Source organism: Phacochoerus africanus, chromosome 11 (assembly GCF_016906955.1).
Source record: "Phacochoerus africanus isolate WHEZ1 chromosome 11, ROS_Pafr_v1, whole genome shotgun sequence".
NCBI lineage: Eukaryota > Metazoa > Chordata > Mammalia > Artiodactyla > Suidae > Phacochoerus > Phacochoerus africanus.
Window position 1 is genome coordinate 985,703 of NC_062554.1, and position 25,840 is coordinate 1,011,542.

Consider the following 25,840-nt stretch of genomic DNA (forward strand, 5'->3'; position numbering starts at 1 on the left):
AAGGAGCCACAATGAGAACTCTGCAAATATCATTTTAAATGGAAAAAGTGAGAAGCATTTTCTTTAACACCAAGAACTAGTCAAGGAAGTCAGCTTTCAGGGTTTTTTCCTAACATGATTGAGCATAGTCAAGACAGATAAAGTCGTGAGATTTGGAAAGTAGGAATGAAACTGTTATTATTTATTAGCCAAATGGTTCGAAGTGATGGTCGCGCTGAGCCAGGTAGGCGGCTGTGAGGCTGATACACATCAACACAGAAACGTCAAATCAACACATTGTGCACCTTCAATTTACACCACGTTACATGTCAATCATATCTCAGTAAAGTTGGCAAAAAAGATTGATATGCTAAGTCAATTGCACTAGCAACCAGCAATAGAAAATGTTGAAAAAAAAAGACATGTAAAATAGTTTCCAAGAATATATACTTTCTAGGAAGAAATTTAGCATTAGATTTGTAGGACGTCTTTGGGGAAAGTTGTGAAATTTTATTGGAAAACAGAGAAGAAAACTTAAGTGTACAGATACACCCTACTCGTAGGTCAGGAGACTTAGTCACATAAAACTAGTTTTCCTCATATTGACATTCATATACGGCGCACATCCAATCCAAATCCCACAGCTTTCCTGACCCTAAAGTTGGTATGGAATCACAGAGGCTCGGAAATGGCCAAGACGTTTCTGAACGTCTCGCTGTAACAGGTATTCAGACTCAGGAAGCTGTAGTAGTTACGGCTCAGTGTAGTCACGGTGCCGTGATACGCAAAGTGACTAGTGGGGTAAACTAGAGAGCACAGAAACTTACCCATGCACATCTGGAGCTTTTACGACAGTGGTAGTGGAGCAGATCCATGCAAAAGCGGAGACGATTCGATAACCAGACTGGAAGAGATGATTGTACATGTTAAAAATGACTTTGGGTTCCAGTCTCACTCCGTAGGCAAAACCGGGCCTGCGCCCGAATCAAGGACTTAACTGGGGCAGATTTATGTTTAAGTTTTGGTGGAAATTACAGGTGACGATCTTTTGCACTTTGGGGTGTGTAGAAAAGGATTTTATAAGCAAGACACCAAAGGCACTAACATAAAAGAAATCTAGATAAACTGGGCACAGGTGAATCTTCAGAACTTCTGTTTATACAGCGATACCTTAGGGAAAGTCGATAGGCTATAAACCAGGAGAAGGCTCTTGTAACCCAAATAACCAACGAAGGATTCATATGATGAAATCTCAGTGATTCTTACACATCAGTACAAAGAGGACAAGAGATGGGACCAGGTATTTTTACAAAAAAGACCTGCCTTTGGTTGATTTAAAAAAAAAAAAAATTCCTAACAAAGTCATGTCAGTGGTTTTCTTTCACAAGTATAGCAAATGTGGAGAGTAGCCGAGGTTGGTATTGATATTCTTATTCTTTAAGAGAAAACAGCCCGGGAAATTTGGGGATTTACCCTTATTCCAGAAGTGCGTTTCCAATTGTCTGCCGAGAATCTCTAGCTGGAAGTGTCGCCGAGCCTTCGATACTGTGACGCATGTTTGAAAGCTGCCAATAGAGTAGATGTGGGTCTTTAAATTTCCCATCACAAGGAAGAACAGTTTGAACTATGTGAGGTGATGGATGCAGTGACTGAGCTCACTGTGGGGTCATCTCACAGTACATATGCGTGTTAACTCAGTATGTTGCACACCTTGTATTTATGCAATATTAAAAGTGTATGTCCATTATATCTCGATAAAGCTGGAAAGATAAAAACCATCTATTCCAAACCAGCAGTCATGCAACTGGGCTCTGTGTACGCCTGCCACACACAAAGCCTTCCCAAGGGACAGCTTGCAGGGAATCAGTTTCAAGACACTCAATTTCCAATCACCTGTTCTTTTCCAAAAGTCACCTGTTTGAGCAAGGATTTGCACACTACTTCTTGCCATGTTCTTTTCCTTTTTTTTATTCTTTTTCATTTTCTTTTTTCTTTTCCAGGGCCTCACGTGCAGCATGTGGACGTCCTCCAGCCAGGCGCTGAATCAGAGCTGTAGCTGCTCGCCTGCACCACAGCCACAGCCACGCTGGATCTGAGCCGTGTCTACACCTACCCCACAGCTCACGGCAAGGCTGGATCCTCAACGCACTGAGCGAGGCCAGGGATCAAACCCACATCCTCATGGATACTAGTCGGATTCCTAACCCACTGACCCACAGCAGAAACTCCCATGTTCTTTATCTTAGGTCAGCTTCTCACAATGCTTGTATTGTAATATATTTATTTGTGTCTGCGTCCTCATGGATGCTCGTTGGGTTTGTAACCGCTGAGCATGACGGGAACTCCAACACAGTTGCTTGCTTGCTTTATTGGTCACTGTTAGCCTTCTGTGCTGCTGCCTTGGACTCCCTGAGGCCCATCAGGGCATGTTTGGTGATTTTACTGGGTGCTATCAGTCCTTTGTAAGTATCTGCAATTTACATCATTTCTTTTCCTACGTAATTTATGTTAATTATCAGTCATACAGTAGTTGCATTTACCCTTGGTAAATTATTTAAATGGCAAACAAACCAAGAAAAATAACTTTTTTCCTTCTATTCCCTCATTCCCTCTTACTAAGGATAACCATTAAGTCGCATATATTCTTTCAGATATGTTCTATACACTTTTATGTACCCACTTTTCACAAGTGGGTTTATATTATGCAGACTTTTCTTTTTCTCTAATGTATTTTGGAAAGATACCCTTATTTTTGAAAAAGCAGCATTATAGCCAAAATTATGGATACACTACAACTTTGCCCCATGAATATGGAATATTTAAATTGTTTCAGATCTTTTCTGTTACAAGCAGTGGTGCAACACATGTTCCTGTAAAAATGTTTGCATCCTCTGTCAGCATATCCATAGGAGAAATTCTTAAAAGTTGAATTACTGGTCTGTGAGAATGTACATTACACATTTGGATAGTTTGTTGCTCATTTGCCCTCCCATAAAAAGCAAGTAAACGAGAGAGCCTCTTTCCCCTCACCCTCAGCACCTCGGCACTACCAGGCGTAAATTTATGTCCATCATCTATTACGGGAAAATCGGCAACCCATTGTTTTGATTTGGGTTTCATTCATTTTGTGAAGTCAAACATCCTTTTATATGTTTTTTATGAAGTGACTGTTCCATTTTCTTATAGAAAAATTTTATTTCTGGGAACATTATAAAATAAAGAGTTCTAGCTATTTACAAAAAGTTGGAAATATAAGCTAAAGACCCAGAATCCTTCCTTTTAGTTTTGCTGCTTTTGTGTTTCATACCATCTCACCCCAACTCATACATATCATTCATTCATTCATTTAAAAATACTTGTTAGTCACAGGGAGTTCCCATCATGGCTCAGTGGTTAGCGAATTGGACTAGGAACCATGAGGTTGCGGGTTCGATCCCTGGCCTCGCTCAGTGGGTTAAGGATTCAGTGTTGCTGTGAGCTGTGGTGTAGGTCGCAGAGGTGGCCCGGATCCCGCATTGCTGTGGCTTTGGTGTAGGCCAGTGGCTACAGCTCAGATGAGACCCCTAGCCTGGGAACCTCCATATGCTGCAGGTGCAGCCCTAGAAAAGACAAAAAGCAAGCAAACAAACAAAAAAACTTGTTATTTACAAAATTCTGATAGGCACTGTCCTTGAAAAGGCAAATTCTGTTAGATGAGGATATATGTTGCGTCTCTATTTATAGACCTGTCTTCTAAAGTGATAAACCCAAATCTTCCTATTCGACCTCTGATGCGTCTCCTCTATGAGTGTTCGTTTTTGTTTTTTCAAAATAAAATAGTCTCAAACTGTTAATTAAACAAGTGGAAATTTATTAAGCAAAAGGTTGCTTTCCTACTTGTGACAGCCCGTTTTCAGCATATTGCTGCTGCCTTCTTGCCACTTGCTGCTTCCTAGTTGATTGGTTCAGGAGCTGACCGTCCCCGGAGTACAGCCAGTAAAGGGAGTTCAGAGGTTAGTGTTCTGATGGTGGGGTGTCTCCACAAGCTCCGGTTTCTGCCCTCACAATTCCACCCACTCTTGTTTGTTTATTTGGTTCATGTGTTGAGTCCAGAAGGCTCTTGACACAGCCTGGGCCACTTGTTCATTGGCCAGTCCAAGTATTTGATGTAATTCCTCATCCAGCTTAGCAAAAGCAAGAGCTGGGTGGTCTGGTCAGTTGTCGACTGGACTTTAGACAAGAGGGAAGGTCTTGGCTCGATTCCACCGTGTGTGCCCTGCTGGTGTCTCAAGTGAATATAGAAACCAAATAGTCACATTTTCCTAAATAGTAGTTGGTTGGTTGGTTGGTTGGTTGGTTTGGAGGGGCTGGTGCTCCTGTTGCAGCTCGTTGGCTTGCCTCCACCATATCTTTGAAAGAAGAAATAGAGTCATTTCTTTGCATACAAAGGCATATTCTACTTTAAGCAGGTAGCACATCAGTTACCAGGCTCTTGGGTGTGCATATATGTGAACCAAGCATTTGAAAGATTGCTAGAAATGGGGCTTCGAGGTAATACAGGAAGTCCTTGCTTTGCACAGCAGCTGCAGGTTGAAGCTGCAAAGTGACTGTTCCATGCTCTTTTTAAGTTTTTTGATAAACATTAAAAACTCTCCGTTGTTCATAAGTGTATGTATATAGGGAATGAAACAAAAGTAGATTTTTTAGTGCACTGTAATTTAAAACATTAGAAACATTGGGAATTAAAATGTCTTATTTTTTGGTTTAAAACTTCAAGATTAGTTTAAACAGTGCTAGCCTAGTTATCCTAGAGAGGGGAGCATCTTTTTTATGCCTTGACGAATTGTCATAATGTTTTATAAGTGTGGGTCAACTTTCAACATTGCCTCCTTTCTTTCAACATCGTGAAATATCTCTGAAAGTTCTTCAAATGTCAAGTTTTTTTGCGGGCATCGTTTTCCCTGGCGCATCTTCATCCTCCCGCATTCAAGTTGATAAGTTTGCCTTCGCTGAGTTCCTTTTCTTGCCCGTTCTCTCACAGTGGCAGCGTCAATGCTCACGTGGTCAACCGTTTCTCCTCTTAACTCATTTGTCGTTGACTCCGACTGTACTTCCAGTAGTATCACTTGTAATCTGATTGTACTTCCAGTAGTATCACTTGTAATTTCTTTGTTGCACGTTCATCTTTGCTGGCAAATTCCCTGGGAGACAAGGAGGCAGCACAACTGCACGCCTTGCTGTCTGTAGGAACTGAATAGCTGATGCACGGTGTCCAATGACCAACAGGCTGTGAAAGAAGTGACGTGATTGCTCACTGATCAGGATGCAAATCTGTAATTTACATGGTGATTGGGGCTTGAAGAGCCAGCAGTGAAGTTTGAACTTGGGTATGCAATTATAGTTGTGCCATGGTGACTAAAATTTGAACTGTGTTGCCGAGGCACTGATCGTGTTTAACAAAGTCCTGATGACTGAGATTCATGCATATCAGGACTGTGCAGAGCAAAGACTGCCTAAATAAACTGGCCATTGCATGGTGCTGTAATTGCATGTAATTTCTGTAGTAATTACAGTTTTGCAGGATGTGCTGATTGTGCAGTGGGCTCACTCTTTATAACACTTTTTGGAGGTGCCTTATAGAATGTAAATGCTTACTCTGCTGTTGACATGAGAAGAGGCTCAATTATGCTGGTAGCAAATGGCCCCCAAATCTCGGAGGTTTTGGTGTTTTCTGTTGCCCGTTGCCTGAGGGGAGGGGAGCGAGCTCTGTTTTACGTCATCCTCTCAGGCTGAGGGAGGCTCCATCTCTGTGCTTCTATGGGAGCTTGTAAACTGCATGCTGCCTCTTGAAATTTCCACCCAGAAGTGCTGTGTACCATTTCAAGTCACATTTCACTGATCAAAGCAAGTCATATGGTCATGAATCAGAAGAGGTAGAGAAGCAAAATTCTACCCTGCGCCTGGAAGAAAGGCGTGTTGGGTGAGCCACACGCGTGACACTGATCCAAAGCACTAACCTGGGGAGTTTAGCAGGGAAGGGCACCCAAGGAAATGGGGTTACAGACATAGGCGTGTCGGGCCGTCTCTGTCTGCCAGTGAGAGAATCAGGTTGCGGCAAAGTTGTGTGGATGAGCGCTCCAGGAGCCCGGACACCGCTTAGGGTTCAAGGTCAGGATGAAGCCAGGACGGTGCACTAATGGCTAGAGGAATCGTCGGGACCAAGCAGGGTGGTCGACGGAGCCCTGAAGGTCAGAACTTGCTCAGACGAGAGCGCTGAGCCTACCGTTTAAACAGTAGCAGCTCCTGTTTGGTCTCTGAGCCTTCGGCTGTGCTTCATTTAAATCGACATCCTGTTGGGAGTTCTGGGATACCTGCAGAGGTGGCTCTCAGCTTGAGCCTTGAACAGAGGCTATGGGCTGGCAGAAGGCATGGTAAGGGCACTTGGGAGCAAGGGGTAGGACCTGCTTACGTGCAGCCGTGAGTAGGATGCGGTGAGAGGGGTTGGAATATAGACCCTCAAAGGGGATGAGATGGAAGAACCAGAGGGAATTAATAGTGTAGCGACCCTCATTTAGTTATCCCTGTTTTGTACGCGACACTTATCTATCCTTTAACCACGGATGCGTTAAGCCCTACAAATCCTCCAGAGTGTACCCAGAGGGCTGCCCTGTCGCATAGTATTCTGTGTCAGAGGGTTGCCCTGTCGCGTAGTATTCTGTGTCACGGATGCTTCCGTCTACCCATGTGTGGAGTTAGGTTAGAACTGCTCCGTAGCTGCGCCCTGTCGTATTCTGAATATCATCCAGGCGTCTCGTCCAAGCTTTCTCTACTAGTCTGACTTACGAACATATATACTTGCGGTGTGTCTGGTTAAACAGGAACGATTGCAGACCACACTCATGCATTCCCTGGCATGGAAGGGAGCGCTGCATTTGAGAAAAGTACAGTTAATGTAAAATGGTCACCTCTGGTATGTGTATATTTAACTCTGGGGTAAAGACAGCACATGGAATCCCTTCTAATTAAAGGGCCACATCAAATCTCAGTCTCCCAGTCAGCTAAGAGCTTGCCAGTCAGACGTCTGTGTTCTTGGACACAGAACTTGACCGACCAGTTGAACTGGGGTTTTACCTGGACGTTTCGGTGCCATATAGGCTTCCCCTGGGGGTTGGGCCCGCTGGACTTTGGACAGCTTTCTTGCATTCTTTCTGCCTCCCTCGTAATTGTCTGAGAGCAGCCCTGGAAGGGGGTCTTGGAGTCCAGGGAGCTGCCTTGTCTAGCCTTCTTTCACACAAGCAGGCTGCATCGTTCTTTCACACCCAAAGAGACCCCATCCCTGAGTCTCGGGGTTTTGCAGCCGTGTTAGGAGAGGGCCCGAGCCCTGGTTGTAGGGAAGGTCTCAAAAGGGCATCCGAAGGTTGGCTCTTCTTCAGCGTCACGTTTTCCACGGGATGCACTGTCTTTGGGGGAATATGTTACTGAGAGACGTAGGAGTCTTTTCCATTTTCAAACTTGCTTGTAACACCAAAAATTCTCTGTTAATACCAGGGCAATGCACCCTCTTCAGCGAGACCAGCCAATGTGTTAGAGATGATGAAAGAATGGAAAAATAACCCAGGAAGTGACGAAGAAAGCACGACAGACCAAGAAAGCAACTGGGCCCATCAAGAAAAGGGGAGAGAGGACCCACCCAGTGGAAATGCGCACGCCGTCAGCCACTCTTCCGACGAAGAGGAGGGCAAGCAGGTAGGGAGGGACACGGCTGGTTCGGTTCCCCCAGCTGACGTCCCTTTGGGAGCCTGGTTTTGCACCTCTCTTGTTTGCTGTTGGTTCGCGATGGTTTGTAACAGGACGGCTTGGTAAGGAAAGTGACGTTCTTTCCTCCTCTGAAAGATCATGCTTTGGCACCAGGTCCTACGTGCTCATTTTAAGATCTGTGGTTATCGAGGGCGGGGTCTGCAAGCGCCTCCTGTGAAGAAGCAGATAGTAAGTAGCTTAGGCTTTGTGGCCACCTGGTCTCGGTCGCAGCTTTTCAGCCCTGATGTTCCAGCATGGAAACAGGCATAGACAAGAAGCGAATGCGCGTGGCCACGTTCCAACAGGACTTTATTTACAAAAACAGCTGGTGGGCCAGATTTGGCCCATGGTCACAAGGAATGGTTTTGTATTTCACCAAGCCGCATAATTTGGAGTGGGTTTGTGTATTACCTAGAAAGAGACTTCCTGCAATATCCAGTTAGTTGTTTCCAATTTTCTGACAACTAAAATTCTCAGTAAGGGCTTATCGTTTCACCTCATTAGATCTGAAGGTGGTTTTATTGGTTTGGGTGAGTAAAATGTAGTAGCAGGTTTGGTTAATTCTGGATCACGTGCCACTAACTCCATATCCTGGCGGTTTACCCAAACCCTTTTCCTTTTGTCTCCACATTTGGGGGAAGTTTTTCTGTAGGTCTGGTCTTTGTCTTGTCTTGACATCTAATCAGCATATTTTAGCTCTTCATTAATGATGGGACCTCCTGCCAGTGGGGGCTGGAATTCACCCCAGGGCAGCCCACACTTTGCAGGAGAAGTCGCTGCATTCCACCCCCTGAGGCCGAGCCAGAGCCGGCAAAGTGCAGAGAAGGACTGAGAGCCGATCCCGGCCACACCAGGGAAGCTGCAGGTGGCGGGCCCACCCCTTCCAGGCGGAGTCCCGTCGGGAACCTGCAGAAGGAGCCCCCCCACCCCACCCCCCACCCCAAGCGGTCTGGTTGATTTTGATTTACTCACGGGGAACTTCTTCATCTACTTGAGAGCAAACGTCTAGATAGTAAGGTTAACATTTGATTATTCAGATGTTTTGAATGAACCGTATTTTTACCGTAATAGAAAGTAAGTTTATTGAACGCCTTTCATCCTCTCTAGTCTGTTGACAGCTCCTGTGGCACTTAGCAGCCGTGTATATTGTGTATTCTTGTTAAAATAATATCCCCAAAACCCACACTTGCGTTTCCTCATTGAACATAGTTTGAAAGATTTCCTTTTAGCTGACGCGGCATTTTCCGTACGCATGCACACGCTCACTCGCACACACACATGTACGCACATGCACCTGCTGTATGTTCACGTGTATACGAGAAGACACATACGTACACGCCCAAGCGAACGTCTTTCGGAGTCTTGGATTATGTCTGTGCTTGTCACTGCATCTGACCTAAAACCTCCTTGCGAGCCACACGTCTGGTTGTCTTCCGTCTCCTTTGCCGTTGCTCTGTGCCGTGTCGCCCCCTCACCCCCTGCAAGGTACAGAGTGGTGGGACCTGCCCTGTGCTCCTCTCAGCTGCGTCCACGTGGCCGACAGAAGAACTGGGATCTGAGCGGCCCTGTGGATGCTGGAACTATGCCCAGTGGACTGGAAGCTAAGAATACAGGTTTCTGCCCATCAGCAGGAGGACCTCCCCGCCATCGCGGCGCACCTGCAGTGGCCGCAGCACGGGCCGGACCGGGCGTGGCAAACCCCGTGCAGCCCCTGGAGGCCTCGGGCCGCCTCTGGAAATCCGGCTGCTTGTCGCAGATGCGCTAAAGGGTTTCTGCAGGGGGAGCCGGAGTCCCTCCTCTGAGGAGCCCTCCCTGCCTAGGTCTGCCTCTGAGGTCCCGGGAGGAACACTTTCCCGCATTTGGGCATTTTTCTGAAAAGTGCCACCCCTTACGAGAAGGACTTCTCATGCAGGTTACGTTTTTTTCCACAGATTTTTATGAATTGAGTATGTTACTTTGTTATTATATTGAAGTCGAGTTTCTAGTAAGAAATTATTTTTTTTCAGATCTTCGTTAATGGAAAATAGGGGTGATACCTGAAAATAGAGTTGGCTAGTTAGTCTTGAGTCCACACAGGATTCATACGGTCACTGATATTCTTAAGAGTGAAATTTAAATTTTATTAAAAATCATTTTATGCATATTGAAATATTTCCCATGGGAAAAATTTATTTGTTCAAATTAGATTATGTGGACAATTTGACATGAAAAATAATTTACACCTACTGAATGAAAGAGATATATATGATTCTTATTCCATTAAAATAGGTGAAATTTGGCCTTACTTTAAATGGAAATCTGGGACTTCCTGTTGTGGCTCAGCGCTCGAAGATCCGGACCAGTATCCGTGAGGACGCAGGTTCGATCCCCGGCGTCGCTGAGTGGGTTAAGGATCTGGCGTTGCTGTGAGCTGTGGTGTAGGTCGCAGACGCAGCTGGATCCTGCAAGGCTGTGGCTGCGGCGTAGGCTGAGTCAACCCCTAGCCTGGGAACCTCCATGTGCCGCAGGCGAGGCCCTAAAAAGAAAGAAAAATAAATAAATGAATGGAAATCTGCCAGCAGTTCCTGCTTCCCGTTGTACGATGGGTCTCTCCTCCCTCAGGAGAACGTCCTAAATCCATTTAGAGCTCCCGATTCTGTATTTCTCCCAAGCCGGGTAATCACCCTTTCTAGATGCGTGGCGGAGTGCTTGGAAAACTCTCGGAGAAAGTGAGGATTTGTTAAGCACCAAACGCTTGATCTAAGCACCTTCTTTCTGTCTGAGTAACTGCTCCTTCCTTCCGAATGTGCCCCGGGAATCGTGGAGAAAGACAGGCCGCATCTCCTCATTGTTCACGCCTGGACTGAGGTGTCACACACCTCACTCTTGCAAACTTGGTTTCAGGTCGTTGGCATTTGCCAGCGTCCCTGTTCTCTCCGTCTGTTCATTTCCAACCTTTCGTCTACTTGAGGCAGTCATATTTTTTGTAGACAGAAATGTTCTCTCTTGCAGATCATGGGTTCTGCAGGCTGAGAGCCTCTAGAGGGTGTCCTGTGTTCAGGCAACCCCCTAATTCCCCGCCGGGGCTTCTTCCTCCACCCAGTCAGGCGCCCCCGACTCTGACCCCCGCGACAGCACTTCACTCCTCTCCAAGTGAGACGCTCGGCCGACCGAGCTTATGGCAGGACGCCTCGTGACACTGGGTGCGCAGTGCTTCCGTACAACATATGGCGCGATACGTGCAGCATTGGTTACCTTCAGAAAACAACTGCAGAGAGATGAGTGTCTGTAGGGGAAACACACCCGCCTCCTCCTAGAGGGAGGGACTGCAACTCTGGATGTGGCAGAAGCATGTTTGCATTGGCGAATTCTTGCTTCACAAAGGAGAGGCTGCTTAGCTGTTAAATTATTATTGCTATCATTATTATTTTTGTCTTTTTGCCTTTTTCTAGGGCCACACTCTCAGCATATGGAGGTTCCCAGGCCCGGGTCAAATCGGAGCTGTAGTCACCAGCCTACGCCAGAGCCACAGCCACGCGGGAGCCGAGCCGCGTCTGCAACCTACAGCACAGCTCACGGCAACGCCAGATCCCCAACCCACGGAGCAAGGCCAGGGATCGAACCCGCACCCTCATGGTTCCTCGTCAGATTCGTTAATCACTGCGCCACGGTGGGAAGTCCAGGATCATTTTTCTTGACTGAAACATAGTCTTTATGGAATCATAGGAGATGGCACCTGTGGCGGCAGATGCTTTTTCTGGTTTAGAAAGTAGGAAATCAGGGTGCCTCAAACTCTGAGAATTATTTCGATCAATGAACTGTGTTCATGTAGCAGTTCGTCAAAGACGAAGAATGTTTAGAGTTACGTAAGATTCAAATTAAACAGTCGAACTGTGGTATATTGACCTGCTGCTCTGAGAGAAAGTCAAGTTTTCGTGATGTTTTAGTTCAACAAGGTGAAAAGCGTCTTTTCTTGACGACGTGAATCTTAGTTCCCCGAAGCCTGTGAGTCAGGGGCAGGTCACGCTTTAGACTCCAGCACCGGAGCGTTGTCAGCTGGTACGGGGGCCCGAGCTCTCCGTTTAAAATACCACCCTGGCAGTTCCCGTCCTGGCGCAGTGGTTGACGAATCCGACTAGGAACCATGAGGCTGCGGGTTCGGTCCCTGCCCTTGCTCAGTGGGTGAAGGATCCGGCGTTGCCGTGAGCTGTGGTGTAGGTTGCAGACGCGGCTCGGATCCCGCGCTGCTGTGGCTCTGGCGTAGGCCGGCGGCTACAGCTCCGATTTGACCCCTGGCCTGGGAACCTCCACATACCGTGGGTGTGGCTCTGAAAAGACCCCCCCCCCCCAACACACACACACACACACACACACACACACACACACACACACACACACACACACACACACACACACACACACACACACACACACACACACACACACACACACACACACACACACCCCTGGGTGCTAAGGTTCTAAGCTTCCCTGGCTGGCCGCACTTCACACGGGATGGCCCAGCTTGTCCGCTTGTGGCCGGGGTCGTTCAGCAGCTCCGTGACTCCTGGGAGAGGACGCTTCGGAGCTCGAGCATGGTTTCACTGGACTTCTTCTTAGGAGAGGATGCCCATTGTGCCCTGCGTCCTTTCACTGTAAAAATTGACCGTGGTGAGCACCAGAGTACATGGAGTTTTGTGAGTCCTCCTAGCGAGTCGTGGAACCGGGGAGCCTCCCAGACGCAGCAGCATAGCTGAGCAAGAGCTGGCGGACGCAGGTCCGAATCACTGTGCTGACAGGACTGTGACCTCTTGTGCTTTGATCTCGGGCCGCTTGCAGTGCCCGACGCTCGCGTGGATTCGCGGGCTTCGAAAAACAGCAAGGCTCTCGTCCCTGCTGCTCTTCCCAGGAGAAGCCGCTGTGCGGGCTTGGGTTTCAGCACTGGCTCAGCTGAGGGGCGTGTTAGGATGCCTTTCAAGTCACCTCCCTACTCTTCCACCCTGGTGCTTCTCGGCCCTCCTCAGGGCCCATGGCTGGTCATGTGTGCTGTGCAGCTTTTCCTGCGGAGAATCAACTCCCGGCGGGGCTGTAGCAGGCATTGCTTTCCTTTCAAAGGTATTTATTAACTGGGGTCCCTTCTTCTCTTATCTCGCCTTCATGCTGAAACTGGCACATGTATCACACCTGCGTAATTATAAACTCTGCACAATGGTGGTTTCATTTTACTGCGTCTGTTTCCAAGAAATTAAAAGGGAAAGTTGACTGTTCAAGTCACCCAGATAGTCACCATTTCCGACGCTCTTCTTCCCTTTTTAAAAGCCAAATTTCCACCTAGTGTCACTTCCCTTCAGCCTGATGAACTTTCTTTGCCTTTCTTGGATGTCTGCTGGCAGTGAATTCTCTCAGTTCTCTTTTATCTAAAAATGTCTTTATTTTGTCTTAATTTTTGAAGGACGTTTTCTCGGTTTACGGAGTTCTGATTTGACAGGTTATTTTGGTCCACATTTTGAAGATGCTGTTCTGCTGCCTTCTGGCACATCCAGATTCTCCGATAAGACATCATTGGTAATTTGAAATGTTCTTTTCCTGCATGTAATGTGTTGCTTTTCTCTGACTGTTTTCAGGAGTCTTTCTTTATCTTTGGTTTTCAGCATTTTGATGCTATCGTTAGGCATATGTTCTTCACATTTATCTTGATTAAAATTTGCTAAACTTCTCGAATTTGTATTTCTGTATTTTTCCAAGTTTGGGAAGTTTTGTGATTTTTTTCCTTATTTTTTTTTCCGAGGCTCTTAATTGCTCACATGTTAGACCATTTGATATTGTTCTATAAGTACCCAAAGCTGTCTTTATTTTTTTTTCAATTTGTTCTTTAGATCAGATGCGTCCTGTTGATCTTGCTTCAGGTTTACTCCTCTCTCTGTTGTCTCTTTTCCTGCTAAACCTCTCCGGTGAATATTTAATCTCAGATATTACATTTTACTCTAAAACCTCCGTGTGGTTCTTTGTAGACATTTGGATTGAAGTATACACACGTCGTGAGCGGAGTTGATTTCTGAATTTCTTCACTTAGTGTGAGAGTCTCGAGTTCCTTCCATGTTGCTGCAAATGGCCTTATTTTGTCTCCTTCAGTTTCTGTGGCACAGCAACGTGACCCGCCCCCATACACACCCATTTTCTTCATTTTCATTTTTTCTCACCCTGTTCTGTACAGCAGGACCCCATCACCCGTCCATTCTAAATGGAACAATCTGCATCTACCAGCCCCAGACTCCTGTCAGTTCCCTCTCCTCCCCTCCCTCCCAGCAAACACAAGTCTGCCCCCATGACCTGATCTGTTTCCGTTCTGAGAGACCATTTGTGTCACATCTGAGACTCAGCGTATAAGTGATATCATGTGGTGTTTGTCTTTCTCTTTCTGAATTTCTCCACTTAGTAGGAGAGTCTCGAGTTCCATCCATGTTGCTGCAAGTGGCCTTATTTTGTCCTTTTTATGGCAGAGTAGTATTCCACTGTGTATATGTACCACGTCTTCTTAATCCAGTCATCTGTCAGTGGCCGTTTATATCGTTTCCATGTCTTGGATACTGTGGATGCTGCGATGAACCTACGGGTGCATGTATCTTTTTCAATGCAAGTTTTGTATGGGCAGATACCCAGGAGTGGGGTTGCTGGGTCATATGGTAGTTCTATATTTAGTTTTCTGAGGTACCTCCATCCTGTTTTTCCATAGTGGTTGCACCAGTTTACATTCTGACCAACAGAAAAGGAGGGTTCCCTTTTCTCCACACCCTCTCCAGCATTTGTTGATTGTTGACTTGTTAGTGATGGCCATTCTGACTGGAGTGAGGTGGGACCTCATTGTAGTTTTGATGTACATTTCTCTAATGATTAGTGACGTTGAGCATTTTTTCACGTGCCTGTTAGCCATCTGAATGTCCTCAAGGAAATGTCTGTTTAGGTCTTCTACCCATCTTTTGATTGGGTAGTTTGCCGTTTTTCTTGTTGACTTGCATGAGCTATTTATATATTTTGGAGGCTAAACCTTTGTTGGTTAAAAACCATTTGCAAAGATTTGCTTCCATTATGTGGGTTGTCTTTTTGGGTTTTTTTTTAGCATAGTTTCATTTGCTGTGCAGAAGCTTTTGAGTTTAGTTAGGGCACACTGGTGTATTTGTGTCTTGATTGTCATTATTCTAGGAGGCAGATCAAGGAAGATGTTGCTGTGATTTATGTCAAAGAGCGTTCTGCCTATGTTTTCCTCTAGGAGGTTTATAGTATCTGGCCTTACGTTTAGGTCTTTAATCCATTTTGAGTTTATTTTTGTGTTTGGTGCTGGAAAGCGTTTTAATTTCATTATTTTACATGCAGTTGTCCAGTTTTATTGAAGAGACTATCTTTTCTCGACTGTATGTTCGTGCCTCCTTTGTCATAGAGTAGTTGACCATTGGTGCTTGGGTTTATTTCTGGGCTTGCTATCCTCTTCCATTGATCTATATTTCTAGTTTTGTGCCAGTACCATACTTTTTGATGATTGTAGCTTTGTAGTATAGTCTGAAGTCAAGGAGCCTGATTCCTCCAGTTCCGTTTTTTTCTTTTCAATATTGCTTTGGCTATTTGAGGTCTTTTCTGTTTCCATACAAATTTTAAATATTTTGTTCTAGTTCTGTAAAGAATGTCATTGGTAATTTGATAGGGATTGCATTGAATCTGTAGATTGCCTTGGGTAGTACAAGCATTTTTGACCATATTGATGCTTCCAATCCAAGAGCATGGTATATTTTTCCACCTATTTGTGTCATCTTTGATTTCTTTCATCAGTGTCTTATAGTTTTCGGAGTACAGGTCTTCTGTCTTCTTAGGTAGGTTTATTCCTAGATATTTTATTCTTTTTGATGTAATGGTAAATGGGATGGTTTCCCTAATTTCTCCTTCTGATTTTTCATGGTTAGTGTATAGAAATGCAATAGATTTCTGTGATTGATTTTGTAGCCTCTAACTTTACCAAACTAATTGATGAGCTCTAACAGTTTTCTGGTAGTGTCTTTAGGATTTTCTAGGTAAAGTATCATGTCATCTGCAAACAGGGATAGTTTTATTTCTTCCTTTACAGTTTGCATCCCTTTTCTTTCTTTTTCTTCTCTGATTGCCATGGCTAGGACTTCCAAAACTATATAGAGTGACATTGGCGAAAGTGGACACCCTTGTCTTGTTCCTGATCTTAGTGGAAACGCTTTTAGTTTTTCACCATTGAGAAAGATGTTAGCTGTGGATTTGTCTGTCATAAACAACTTTTATTATACTGAGGTAGTTCCCCTCTATGCCTGCTCTCTGGAGAGTTTTCATCAGGAATGGCTGTTGAATTTTGTCAGAAGCTTTTTCTGCATCTATTGAGATGATCATGTGGTTTTATTTTTCAGTTTGTTAATGTGGTGTATCACACTGATAGATTTGCGGATATTGAAGAATCCTTGCATCCCTGGGATAAATCCTACTTGATCATGGTGTAAGATCTTTTTCATATATATTTGAATGTGGTTTGAATATATGTTGAGTATTTTTGCATCTATGCTCATCAGTGATGTTGGCCTGTCATTTCTTTTTCTGTGGTATCTTTATGGTGGTGGCTGCATAGAACGAGCTTGGGAGTGTTCCTTCCTCTGCGATTTTTGGAAAAGTTTCAGAAGAAGAGGTGTTAACTCTTCTCTGAATGTTTGATAGAATTCACCTGTGAAGCCATCGGGCCCTGGGCTTTTGTTTTTGGAAGGTTTTAAATTGCAGTTTCAATTTCAGCCCTTGTGAGTGGTGTGTTCATATTTTCTATTGCTCCTCGGTTCAGTCTTAGTAGGTTGTACCTTCGTGAAAAGCTATCCATTTCTTCAGGGTTGTCCATTTTACTGGCATACGGTTACTCATAGTAGTCTGTCACTATCCTTTGGATTTCTGCATTGTCAGTTGTAACGTCTTTTTCATTTCTAATTTCATTGATTTGAACCATCTCCCATTTTTTTCTGGAGGAGTCTGGCTAAAGGTTTATCAATTTTGTTGATCTTTTCCAAGAACCAACTTCCGGTTTCATTGATCCTATCAATTGTTTTCTTTGTCTCCATGTTATTAATTTCTGCTCTAATCTTTATGATCTCTTTCCTTCTGCTAATTTTGGCCTTTGTCTGTTCTTCCTTCTCTAGATGTTTAAGGTGTAAGGTTAGGCTGTTTATATGAGTTTTTTCTTCTTTCCTGAGATAAGATTGTATTGCTATAAACTTCCCTCTCAGAACTGCTTTTGCTGTGTTCCATATGTTTTGGGTTGTTGTATCTTCATTGTCATTTGTCTCTAAGTATCTTTTAATTTCCTCTTTGATTTCTTCAATGATCCATTTGTTGTTAAGTAGCATACTGTTTAGCTTTCAGGTTTGTGTGTGTTTTGGTGTTTTTTTTTTTTCTTGTAGTTGATTTCTAGTCTCATAGCACTATGGTCAGAGAAAATGCTTGAAATAATTTCAATTTTTAAAAATTTACCAAGGCTTGATCTGTGGCCCAGGAAATGATCTATCCTGGAGAATGTTCCCTGTGTACCTGAGAAGAAAGTATATCCTGCTGCTTTGGGCTGAAAAGTTTTATAGATATCAGTTAAGTCTGTTTGGTCTAGTGTATCATTTAAGACCTGTGTTTTCTTTGATTTTCTGTCTGGATGATCTGTCCATTGCTGTGAGTGGGGTGCTGAAGTCCCCCGCTATTATTGTGTTCCTGTCAGTTTCTCCTTTTATGGCTGTTAGTAGTTGCCTCATGTATTGTGTTGCTCCTATGTTGGGTGTATATATAATTGCGATTGTTATAGTTTTGTCTTGGATTTATCCTTTAATTATTATGTAATGTCTTTGTCTCTCGTGACCTTCTTTATTTTAAAATCTATTTTGTATGATATGAGTATTGCTATTCCTGACTTTCTGTAATTTCCATTTGCATGTAATATTTTCTTTCATCCCCTCACTTTAAGCCTGTCTGTGTCCTTAGAGCTGAGGTGGGTCTCTTGTGAGCAGCACGTATGCGGCTCTTGTTTTTGTAGCCATTAAGCCAGTCTGTGTCTTTTAATTGGCGCATTTAATCCATTTACCTTCAGCGTAATTACGGATAAGTATGTACTTATTGTCATTTTCTTAACCATCTGTATGTGTGCAGAGTTGTTTCTGCTTGCTGGTGCCTTAATTTGAGGTGCATTTTCAATTTTCTGCATTTGTCCTCTCCTCTTCTCATACTTGCTGGTTTTGATATCATATTTGTCAATGGGCGATTTACTGCTTTTATATTATCTTTGCTTTTAGCCGTGAATTTTTTTCATTTGCAATATTCTTGTTTCTAACTGTGGCTTTTCCTTCCTGCTTAGAGAATTTCCTTTAGTAGCTGATGTAGAGCTGGCTGGGAGGTGCTGAATGCTCTTGGCTTCTGCTCGTCTGTAAAGCTTTTGACCTCTCCATCAAATCTGAATGAGAGCTTTCCTGGGTAGAGTGTTCTTGGTTCTAGGTTCCTCCTCTTCATTACCTCAAATATATCTTGCCATTCTCATCCGGCTTATAGAGTTTCTGCTAAAAAATCAGCTGTTATCCTTATGGGGGTTCCCTTATAGGTGATTTGTTGCTTTCCCCTTGTGGCTTTTAATGTTTTTTCTTTGTAATTAGTTTTTGTCATTTTGATTAGCATGTGTAGTTATGTTTCTCCTTGGGCTTATTTTGTATTGAATTCTCTGTGCTTCCTCCACTTGAGTGAGGGTTTCCTTTCCCATGTTAAGGAAATTTTCAGCTATAATCTCTTCAACTATTTTCTCTGGCCCTTTCTCTCTCTTCTTCTCTGGAACCCCTGTGATGCGAACATGGGTATGTTTAATGTTGTCCTGGAGGTCTCTTAGACTCTGCTCAGTTTTTTGTTTTGTTTTTCTTTTTTTTTTGCCATTTCTTGGGCCGCTCCCGCGGCATATGGAGGTTCCCAGGCTAGGGGTCCAATCGGAGCTGTAGCCACCGGCCTACGCCAGAGCCACAGCAACGCGGGATCCGAGCCGCGTCTGCAACCTGCACCACAGCTCACGGCAACACTGGATCGTTAACCCACTGAGCAAAGGCAGGGACCGAACCCGCAACCCCATGGTTCCTAGTCGGATTCGTTAACCACTGCGCCACGACGGGAACTCCTTGTTTTGTTTTTCTGCAGCAGTGATTTCTACCTCTCTATCTCCCACCTCACTTATTTGTTCCTCTGCTCCACTAACCTGCTATTGGTTCCTCCTGGGTTGCCTTTCATTTCAGCTGTCGCGCTGTTCACCTTGCTCTCTAAATCCCCTGGCTCCTTGTTAAACATCTCTTCGGAGCTCTCCATCTGCGTCTCCATTCTTTTTCCAAGACCGTGGATCATCTTTGCTGTCATCACTCTGAACTCTTTTTCAGGTAGACTGCCGGTCTCCTCATCACTCAGTGGTTTTTCTGTGTTTTCGTCGTGTTCCTTTGTCTGAAAGCTGCTTCTTTGTTGTCTCGTAATGTCTGCCTTTCTGTTTATTGTCCCCTTGACAGTATGAATGTAGATACAGTAGCAGGTGCCCAGTCCCGGAGTTCTCGGGGGTGGTAGTGGTTCACGTGTACCCAGAGCACGTGTTGGGAGCAGCAGTATCACACTCCTTCTCCTGGATCTGGCTGGCTGCTAGGGGTGGGGTCTCTGAGGCAGGCAGCAGTGATTCACAGTTTGCAGGATGGCTTCCGTATCACACAGGGGTAGCTGTGTCTCCTGCTACCCCACCTGCTACTAGATAGATTTAAGGGCTATTTCCTGTACTTGCAGTGTCAGCAGTTTCTCCTGCCGCCCCTCCCTTTGCTGCGAGGCTCTAGGGACTGCTCTCTGAAGCTGTAGGGGCAAGTGCTACCATCCTACCATCACTCCCCTTCCTTGGCCACTCTAGAGATCTCTCTCTGAAGCCCCAAGGGTCGGGGGGCGGGGGCGAGGTTTCTCCCGAACTGTTGCTAACAGACTCCCTGTATCTGCAGAACATGTACTTCTGGCGGTCCCTCCCCGACCCCCACCTGGCTGCGGGTTGGAGTGCTGTCTGTAGCTTCTTTGGGTTGGAATGTGAATTAATGGGCCTCCCATGGCTTCCTTGATGTAGAATGAGTGCCACTGACGGGAGCCTTCGCAGGGGGCCACTGGCAGGAGCCCTGTAGCTTGTTCTTTTGCCAGCCAGTCAGCCTGCAGTTCGAGCATGGAGTGAGCCTAGGTGGCCCTCTCTTGGCTCTTTTTGGCACAGATTGGGCACCACTAGTGGGAGCCCCTGCAGGAGCTTGTGCTTTTCTTGGTCAGGCTCTTTATAGTTCCCATGGGGGAAAGGGCACTGGTGGTCCTCTCTCGGCTCTTTTGGAACCTGCGCTGCCAGCACAAGCCCTGTGGAGCCATTGGGTGGAGCCACAGAGCTTGGTTTTGCCTGGCCAGGCAGATTACTGCTCTCACAGGAAATGGGCGCCACTGAGGGCAGCTCTTCTGGCACAGGTGGGGCGCCAGTAGTGTGGGGCCACTGGCAGGAGTCAGGAGCTTGTGTTTTTCCCCCAGGCAGTTATTCTACCTGATCCAGGGACTCTGCAGCCCTAAAGGCAGGGCTGTTTCCCAGCTGTTGCTAGGCAGCCACTGCTGCCGAGTGGGTCCCCAAGCTGAAGCAGGCAGTGTCCTACAGCTTGAGAAAGCACAAGTGCAGGGACCAAGGCCGTAGTGCTGGATCCTGCCCCTTCCTTCCAGCACCCCCAAACAATGGCATCTAGCCTCTAAGCCCGACCGGGTTGCCTCTGTTTACACCCTCAGTTGCGGGCACTCTCTACTCTAGTCCCTCCAGGCAGTTTGCCCATGGCCAACCCAGGTTTTTTCCCAGGTAGCCAGCCTAGCTCCCTCTTTGAGTCTGATCGCTAAGGCCAGGGTTAGAGTTCGCGGCACCCGCTGGCGCCTGCTGGCGCCCGCATATCATTGCCCGTAGCGCGATTGTCTCCACTGACCGGCTTCGCACTGACTCTCTGGAGTTCCTCCTCCGTTTTGGCCGATCTCCTCACTGGTGGGGGAGCGTCCCAGGTGCCGGAGCTTCTCCTCTTTCCAGCTCCCTCCTGGGGGTACAGGTCCCATCTCGCTTCCTTTTGCATCTTCTTCTTTCTTCTTTCTTTTTCCTCTCTGGTTTAGTGAAGTATTTCTTGCTCTATCATAATCCTGAGGTCTTTTGTCAGTTTCTGGCACATTTTCTGTGTGAAGAGCTCCGCATGTAGATATATTTCCAGTGTACTTGTGGGAGTAGTTGAGCCTCATGTCCTACTACTCTGCCGTTTTCCCTCTGCCCCCTCCATCAGGTTCTTTTTCATTATTTCTGTTTTTCTATGGAGACTTGCTTTACTCATCAAAGAACTTTCCACTTTACATCATTGATAGTAGAGATAATAACTGCTTTAAAAATCCTTGTTTGCTAATGACAACATCTAGGTCATCTCAGAGTCTGTCTTTATTGATTGTTATTTCTATTGAGTAATTCTGGTCTGTATCCTGATCAATGGAAAAGCTGTATTGTACCAACTCTGGTTAGGACTGCATTCCTCCAAAATGTGTTGATGTTTCTGTTTTAGCAGGCAGGCAGCTGATTGGATGAAAACTGCAAATTGTCTCTTGGCCAACAATTTAAATCTTAGGTTGGTTCATTCATCTTTAGCTAAGCAGAATTTAGGATACCCCTTCTCTAGCTTTCTCCGTTCAGGAATTCTCTCACTACTCTTTGATGTCTGTGGTCGCTCTGAATTCTATCCTTTAACTCTTTAGACCAGAGAGAGAAAATTATGGCAGCATCTGGGGGTAAGCGTTAGGGGCGCACTGCCATCAAAGAAGCAACATTGAACATGCTGACAAAAACAAGGGAAGCCAGAGACAATGGAATGGCCTCGTTAAAGTGCTAAATGGAAAACAATACAGAACAGAAACCAGCCAACTTGGAATGCTGTATCTAGTAATAATTTCCTTCAAAAGTAAACATTAAAGTGTTTTCAGGTATGTAAAAGATGAGAGAAATTTTACCAGCATGTATTACTATAAGAAATTCTAAAAGAAAATTTTCACAGTGAAAGAAAAAATGATCCCAAATGAAAATACTGAATTGCAGGAAAATGTGAAAGGCATTGGCAAGACTAAATCTATGAGTAAATATAAAATAATGGTGACTGTTTAAAACAGTAGCAGTAATAATGAGATCTAAGCGTTCATAAAAACTAGAAAAAGAACAGCAAATTAAACACCCTCTTTACAAAAATAGGAGGAAGTAAATGATTTTAAAAAGAAGATATAATGAATGCTTTAATGCTTTAATTGGAGAATTTATATGAAATGGTCAAATTCCTTAAAAAAAACTCCAAAACATACACAAGAATAGAAAATCTAAATAATTCTATACTCATTTTAAAAACTGAATTTATAATTAAGAGATTTCCACTGTAGGCAGCTCTAGTCACAAATGATTTCACTCTTTATTTTTTCTAGACATTTAAGGAAGAAAGAAGAGAAAGCTTATGAGACAAACTCTTTCAAGCACTCTTTCCCAACTCATTTATAAGGCAAGCATAACATTAATCCCAAAACATGACAGGGATATTATAAGAAAAGAAAATTACTAATAAATATCTCTCATAAAATTTAGACACAACCCCCCCCCAAATTTGATATTAGCAAACTGAATCCGACGTATATAAAAAAGATAATGCATCATGATCAAGTGTATAGTATATTCCAGGAATGTAAATTTGGATTAACATCCAAAAATCAACCAATGTAATTCACCATATTAAAAAGTAAAGGAGAAGAAACATATAATCATCTTAGTAATTTTTAAACAAGTATTTGATAAAATTTAACACTCAAACATGAGAAAAACCCTCAGCCGACTAGGAACAAATAGGAACTTCTTTTACATAAAGAGATTTTTATCAAAAAAAGAAAAGAAAAGAAAGCCCCTCTAAAGCTAATATAATTCTTAATGGTGAAATGTTGAGCACTTTCACACTGAAGATGAACGATAGGGGAAGGATGTCTTTCTACTTCTCTTTAAAATCCTATTAGGTGTCTTAGCCAATCAACAGGCAAGTAAGAAAATAAAATTATGTTGATGGTAAAGGAAGACTAAAACTGTGTCTCTTTGCAGATGACATGGTTGTGTACACAGAAAGTCACAAGAAGGCTTCAGAAAGTGACCATAAAGTGCAAGATGCAAGATCTGTATAAAAAAATCAGTTGTTATTTTTATATGCTATCGAGGAACATCAGAAAACAAAATTTTTAACCATTTAAAATATTACAAAACATAAAATACTCAGCAATAGAGCGAAAGAAATATATGCGAAATATTTATACCAACCCCCACAACATGTTGCTGAGTGAAAGTGAAGAAGACTGAAGTATGAGGAGAGCTATACCGTGTTCATGGATTAGAAGATTTGATACTGTTAAGATGTCAGTTCTCTCCAAATTGATTTGTGGTTTTAAAGCAATCCCAAGTGAAATCTAGGGCTTTTGCCTATCTGATGGAAATGGACAAATTGGTTCTAAAATGTAATTGGGAATACACAAGACCTAGAATAGCCAAAATAACCTGAAAAGAACAAAGTTAGAAAATTTATGTGACCTGATTTCAACATTTACTATACAGCTACAGTAATCAGTACCGTGTGAAGAGACAAATGGGTCGATGAGACAAAATTGGGAGTCTAAAAATACATCTACACTTATGCGGTCACTTGATTTTTTACAGCTATTTCAGAGCCATTTAATGGGGAAAGGATAGTTTTGTCAGTAAATGGTGCTGGAGTAGTAGGATATCTGTATGGAAAAAAAAAAAAATAACTTTGACCCCCTAGCTTACACTATATGTACAAAGATCAGTTTAAAAGCTAATCTGTGGAGTTCCCATTGTGGCTCAGTGGTTAACGAATCCGAAGAGGAACCGTGAGGTTGCGGGTTCGACCCCTGCCCTTGCTCAGCGGGTTACGGACCCAGCGTTGCCATGAGCTGTGGTGTAGGTTGCAGACGTGCTCGGATCCCGCGTTGCTGTGGCTCTGGTGGAGGCCGGTGGGTACAGCTCCGATTCGATCCCTAGCCTGGGAACCTCCATGTGCCGCAGAAGTGGCCCTAGAAATGGCTAAAAGACAAAAAAATAAAAAATAAACAATATAAAAATTTTAAAAAAAGAAGCTAATCTGTGAAGCTCCTTGGAGAAAACACAGGGGAATATTTTCTAACCAGAGAGCAGTCAAAGATTTCATAGAGCAGAGAAAGCCCTTTAAAAGTGGATAACGTGGACTTCACCCGAAGTTAGCGTTTCCTCATAAAAAGCATATTAAGAAAAGGAGGAGCCAAGCCCAGGGAGAGAATATCTGCATAAGCAAATCTGACAAAGGGCTTGTACCTGGAGTGTAAAGGCAATTCCCACAACTCAGTAAGACAGCTCTTTGTCTTAAATGGGCCTAAGACTTGAACAGACACTTCAGAGAGGAAGATATGCCAGTAGTTAACAAGCATGTGGAAAAATGGGCAGCATCATCGGTCATCAGGGAAACACAAAAGATGTAAGGAAAAGTTACAGTGGTGCATCACTACCTTCTTTCCAGAATGCCCCAGATTTAAAAGGACCTGCAACTTGAAATGTTAGCAAATATTGGGGCAACTGGCATTTTCCTGCATTGCTGGAAGGAATGCAAAATGATGCAGTTCTTTTGGGATATGGTTGGCAGTTACTTGTAAAGTTAAGCATTTACTTACCATTTACCCAGAATCCCGTGTAAGTTCAAGAAAGGACTTGTAGAATATGTTTATAGCTGCTTTGTGTATTAGAAGAGCCCTAAACTGAAACCAGCCCAAATATCCATTAATAACAGATTGGATAAGCAAAGTGTGGCATGTCCATACAGTGGGCTACTACCTGGCAGTAAAAAGAAGAAAACTCCGAATACACGGATGATTCTCAGATACATGTTATAATCTATGTGAGAATCTATGGCTATCTCAGTAAAAATTTTCAATTACAAAACATCTTAAGCAAAAGAAGTCAGACACGAAGGAGTAAACATTGTCTGTTATTTCACTGATACGCAGTTTTAGAAACCAAAGTAGTTTAGGCTGAAAAGTGTCCGGACACTTGCAGCCCCAGAAGCGGGGGTGCTGACCGGGACATGGCACGAGGGAGCGTCTTGGGCCGTTGTTCTGCTTCTTGATTGGGGCGTTGGTCATATAAGACCAGCACTATCCAGACTCTTCAAATTGTGCATTTGAGATTTTGACATTCTACTATATGTAAATTATACTTTAATTAAAACGAAAAGAGATATTTTTATCTTTCTCTAATTTGCAAGTTAGATTTGATTTTCATTAACTCCACACAAGGCCTAGCTCTTTATGTAGGTAGCCCTATATAAGAAATCTATATATTTGGAAGTAAATTTATCTCCTTCCCTTTGCTTTTCTTTCTCTTCCTTCAAAAACCCCAGGAATGTGGGAGAAAGCAGGTGACCATTACAATAAAACTATAGCTGAAAACTTAGAATATTCTGTCACTTGGACCTTGTGCAGGCCTATAATTTGAATGTGTGGCTCTAGAAATGGTTGCTATGGTGATAAACCACTTTACTTAAATAGCATGTATTTTACTCAAAATTCAGAGAAGGGGTGACGGTTTCTAGGAATGCTGCGCTGGTATTAACTTGGAGGGACGTGTCCAGAGCCTACAGGCTTTGCATCCACTATCGCCACAGGAGTTCATCAGCTTCAGGTTACGCCAGCGAATAATGAAATGGGTGTATTTAGCGCAATTTTCGGTTACATACCTCCCTTGGCACACACGGAGCCCCCTTTTCAAGATTAATAGAGTGATCTGGAGAAATCAGGCCCAGGGTGCTAAATTACCAGACGGTAAGACCGAAGGGACCTCTGTAAGGTCATGTTTCCCATCACTGCCTCCAGTAGGAGCGGCAGTCTTCAGCGGCCCCACGCGGAAGGCGTCTGCCAATAGCAGAGAGGCTGCTTGGGGAGCCCCTGTGTCGCCACCTGGCCGCAGCGCTCAGAGGTGCCG

General features: G+C 44.2%; 1 protein-coding gene across 2 annotated transcripts in view; it reads left to right on the top strand.

Moving 5' to 3' along the window:
• Window positions 1-25,840, top strand: part of STK33 (serine/threonine kinase 33) — a 155,625-nt gene that overhangs the window by 123,312 nt on the left and 6,473 nt on the right. For both annotated transcript variants that reach the window (XM_047752574.1, XM_047752575.1), the window contains one exon: window positions 7,507-7,704. In XM_047752574.1, the coding sequence (XP_047608530.1) occupies window positions 7,507-7,704 (198 nt within the window). The remainder of the gene's footprint in view (window positions 1-7,506; window positions 7,705-25,840) is intronic.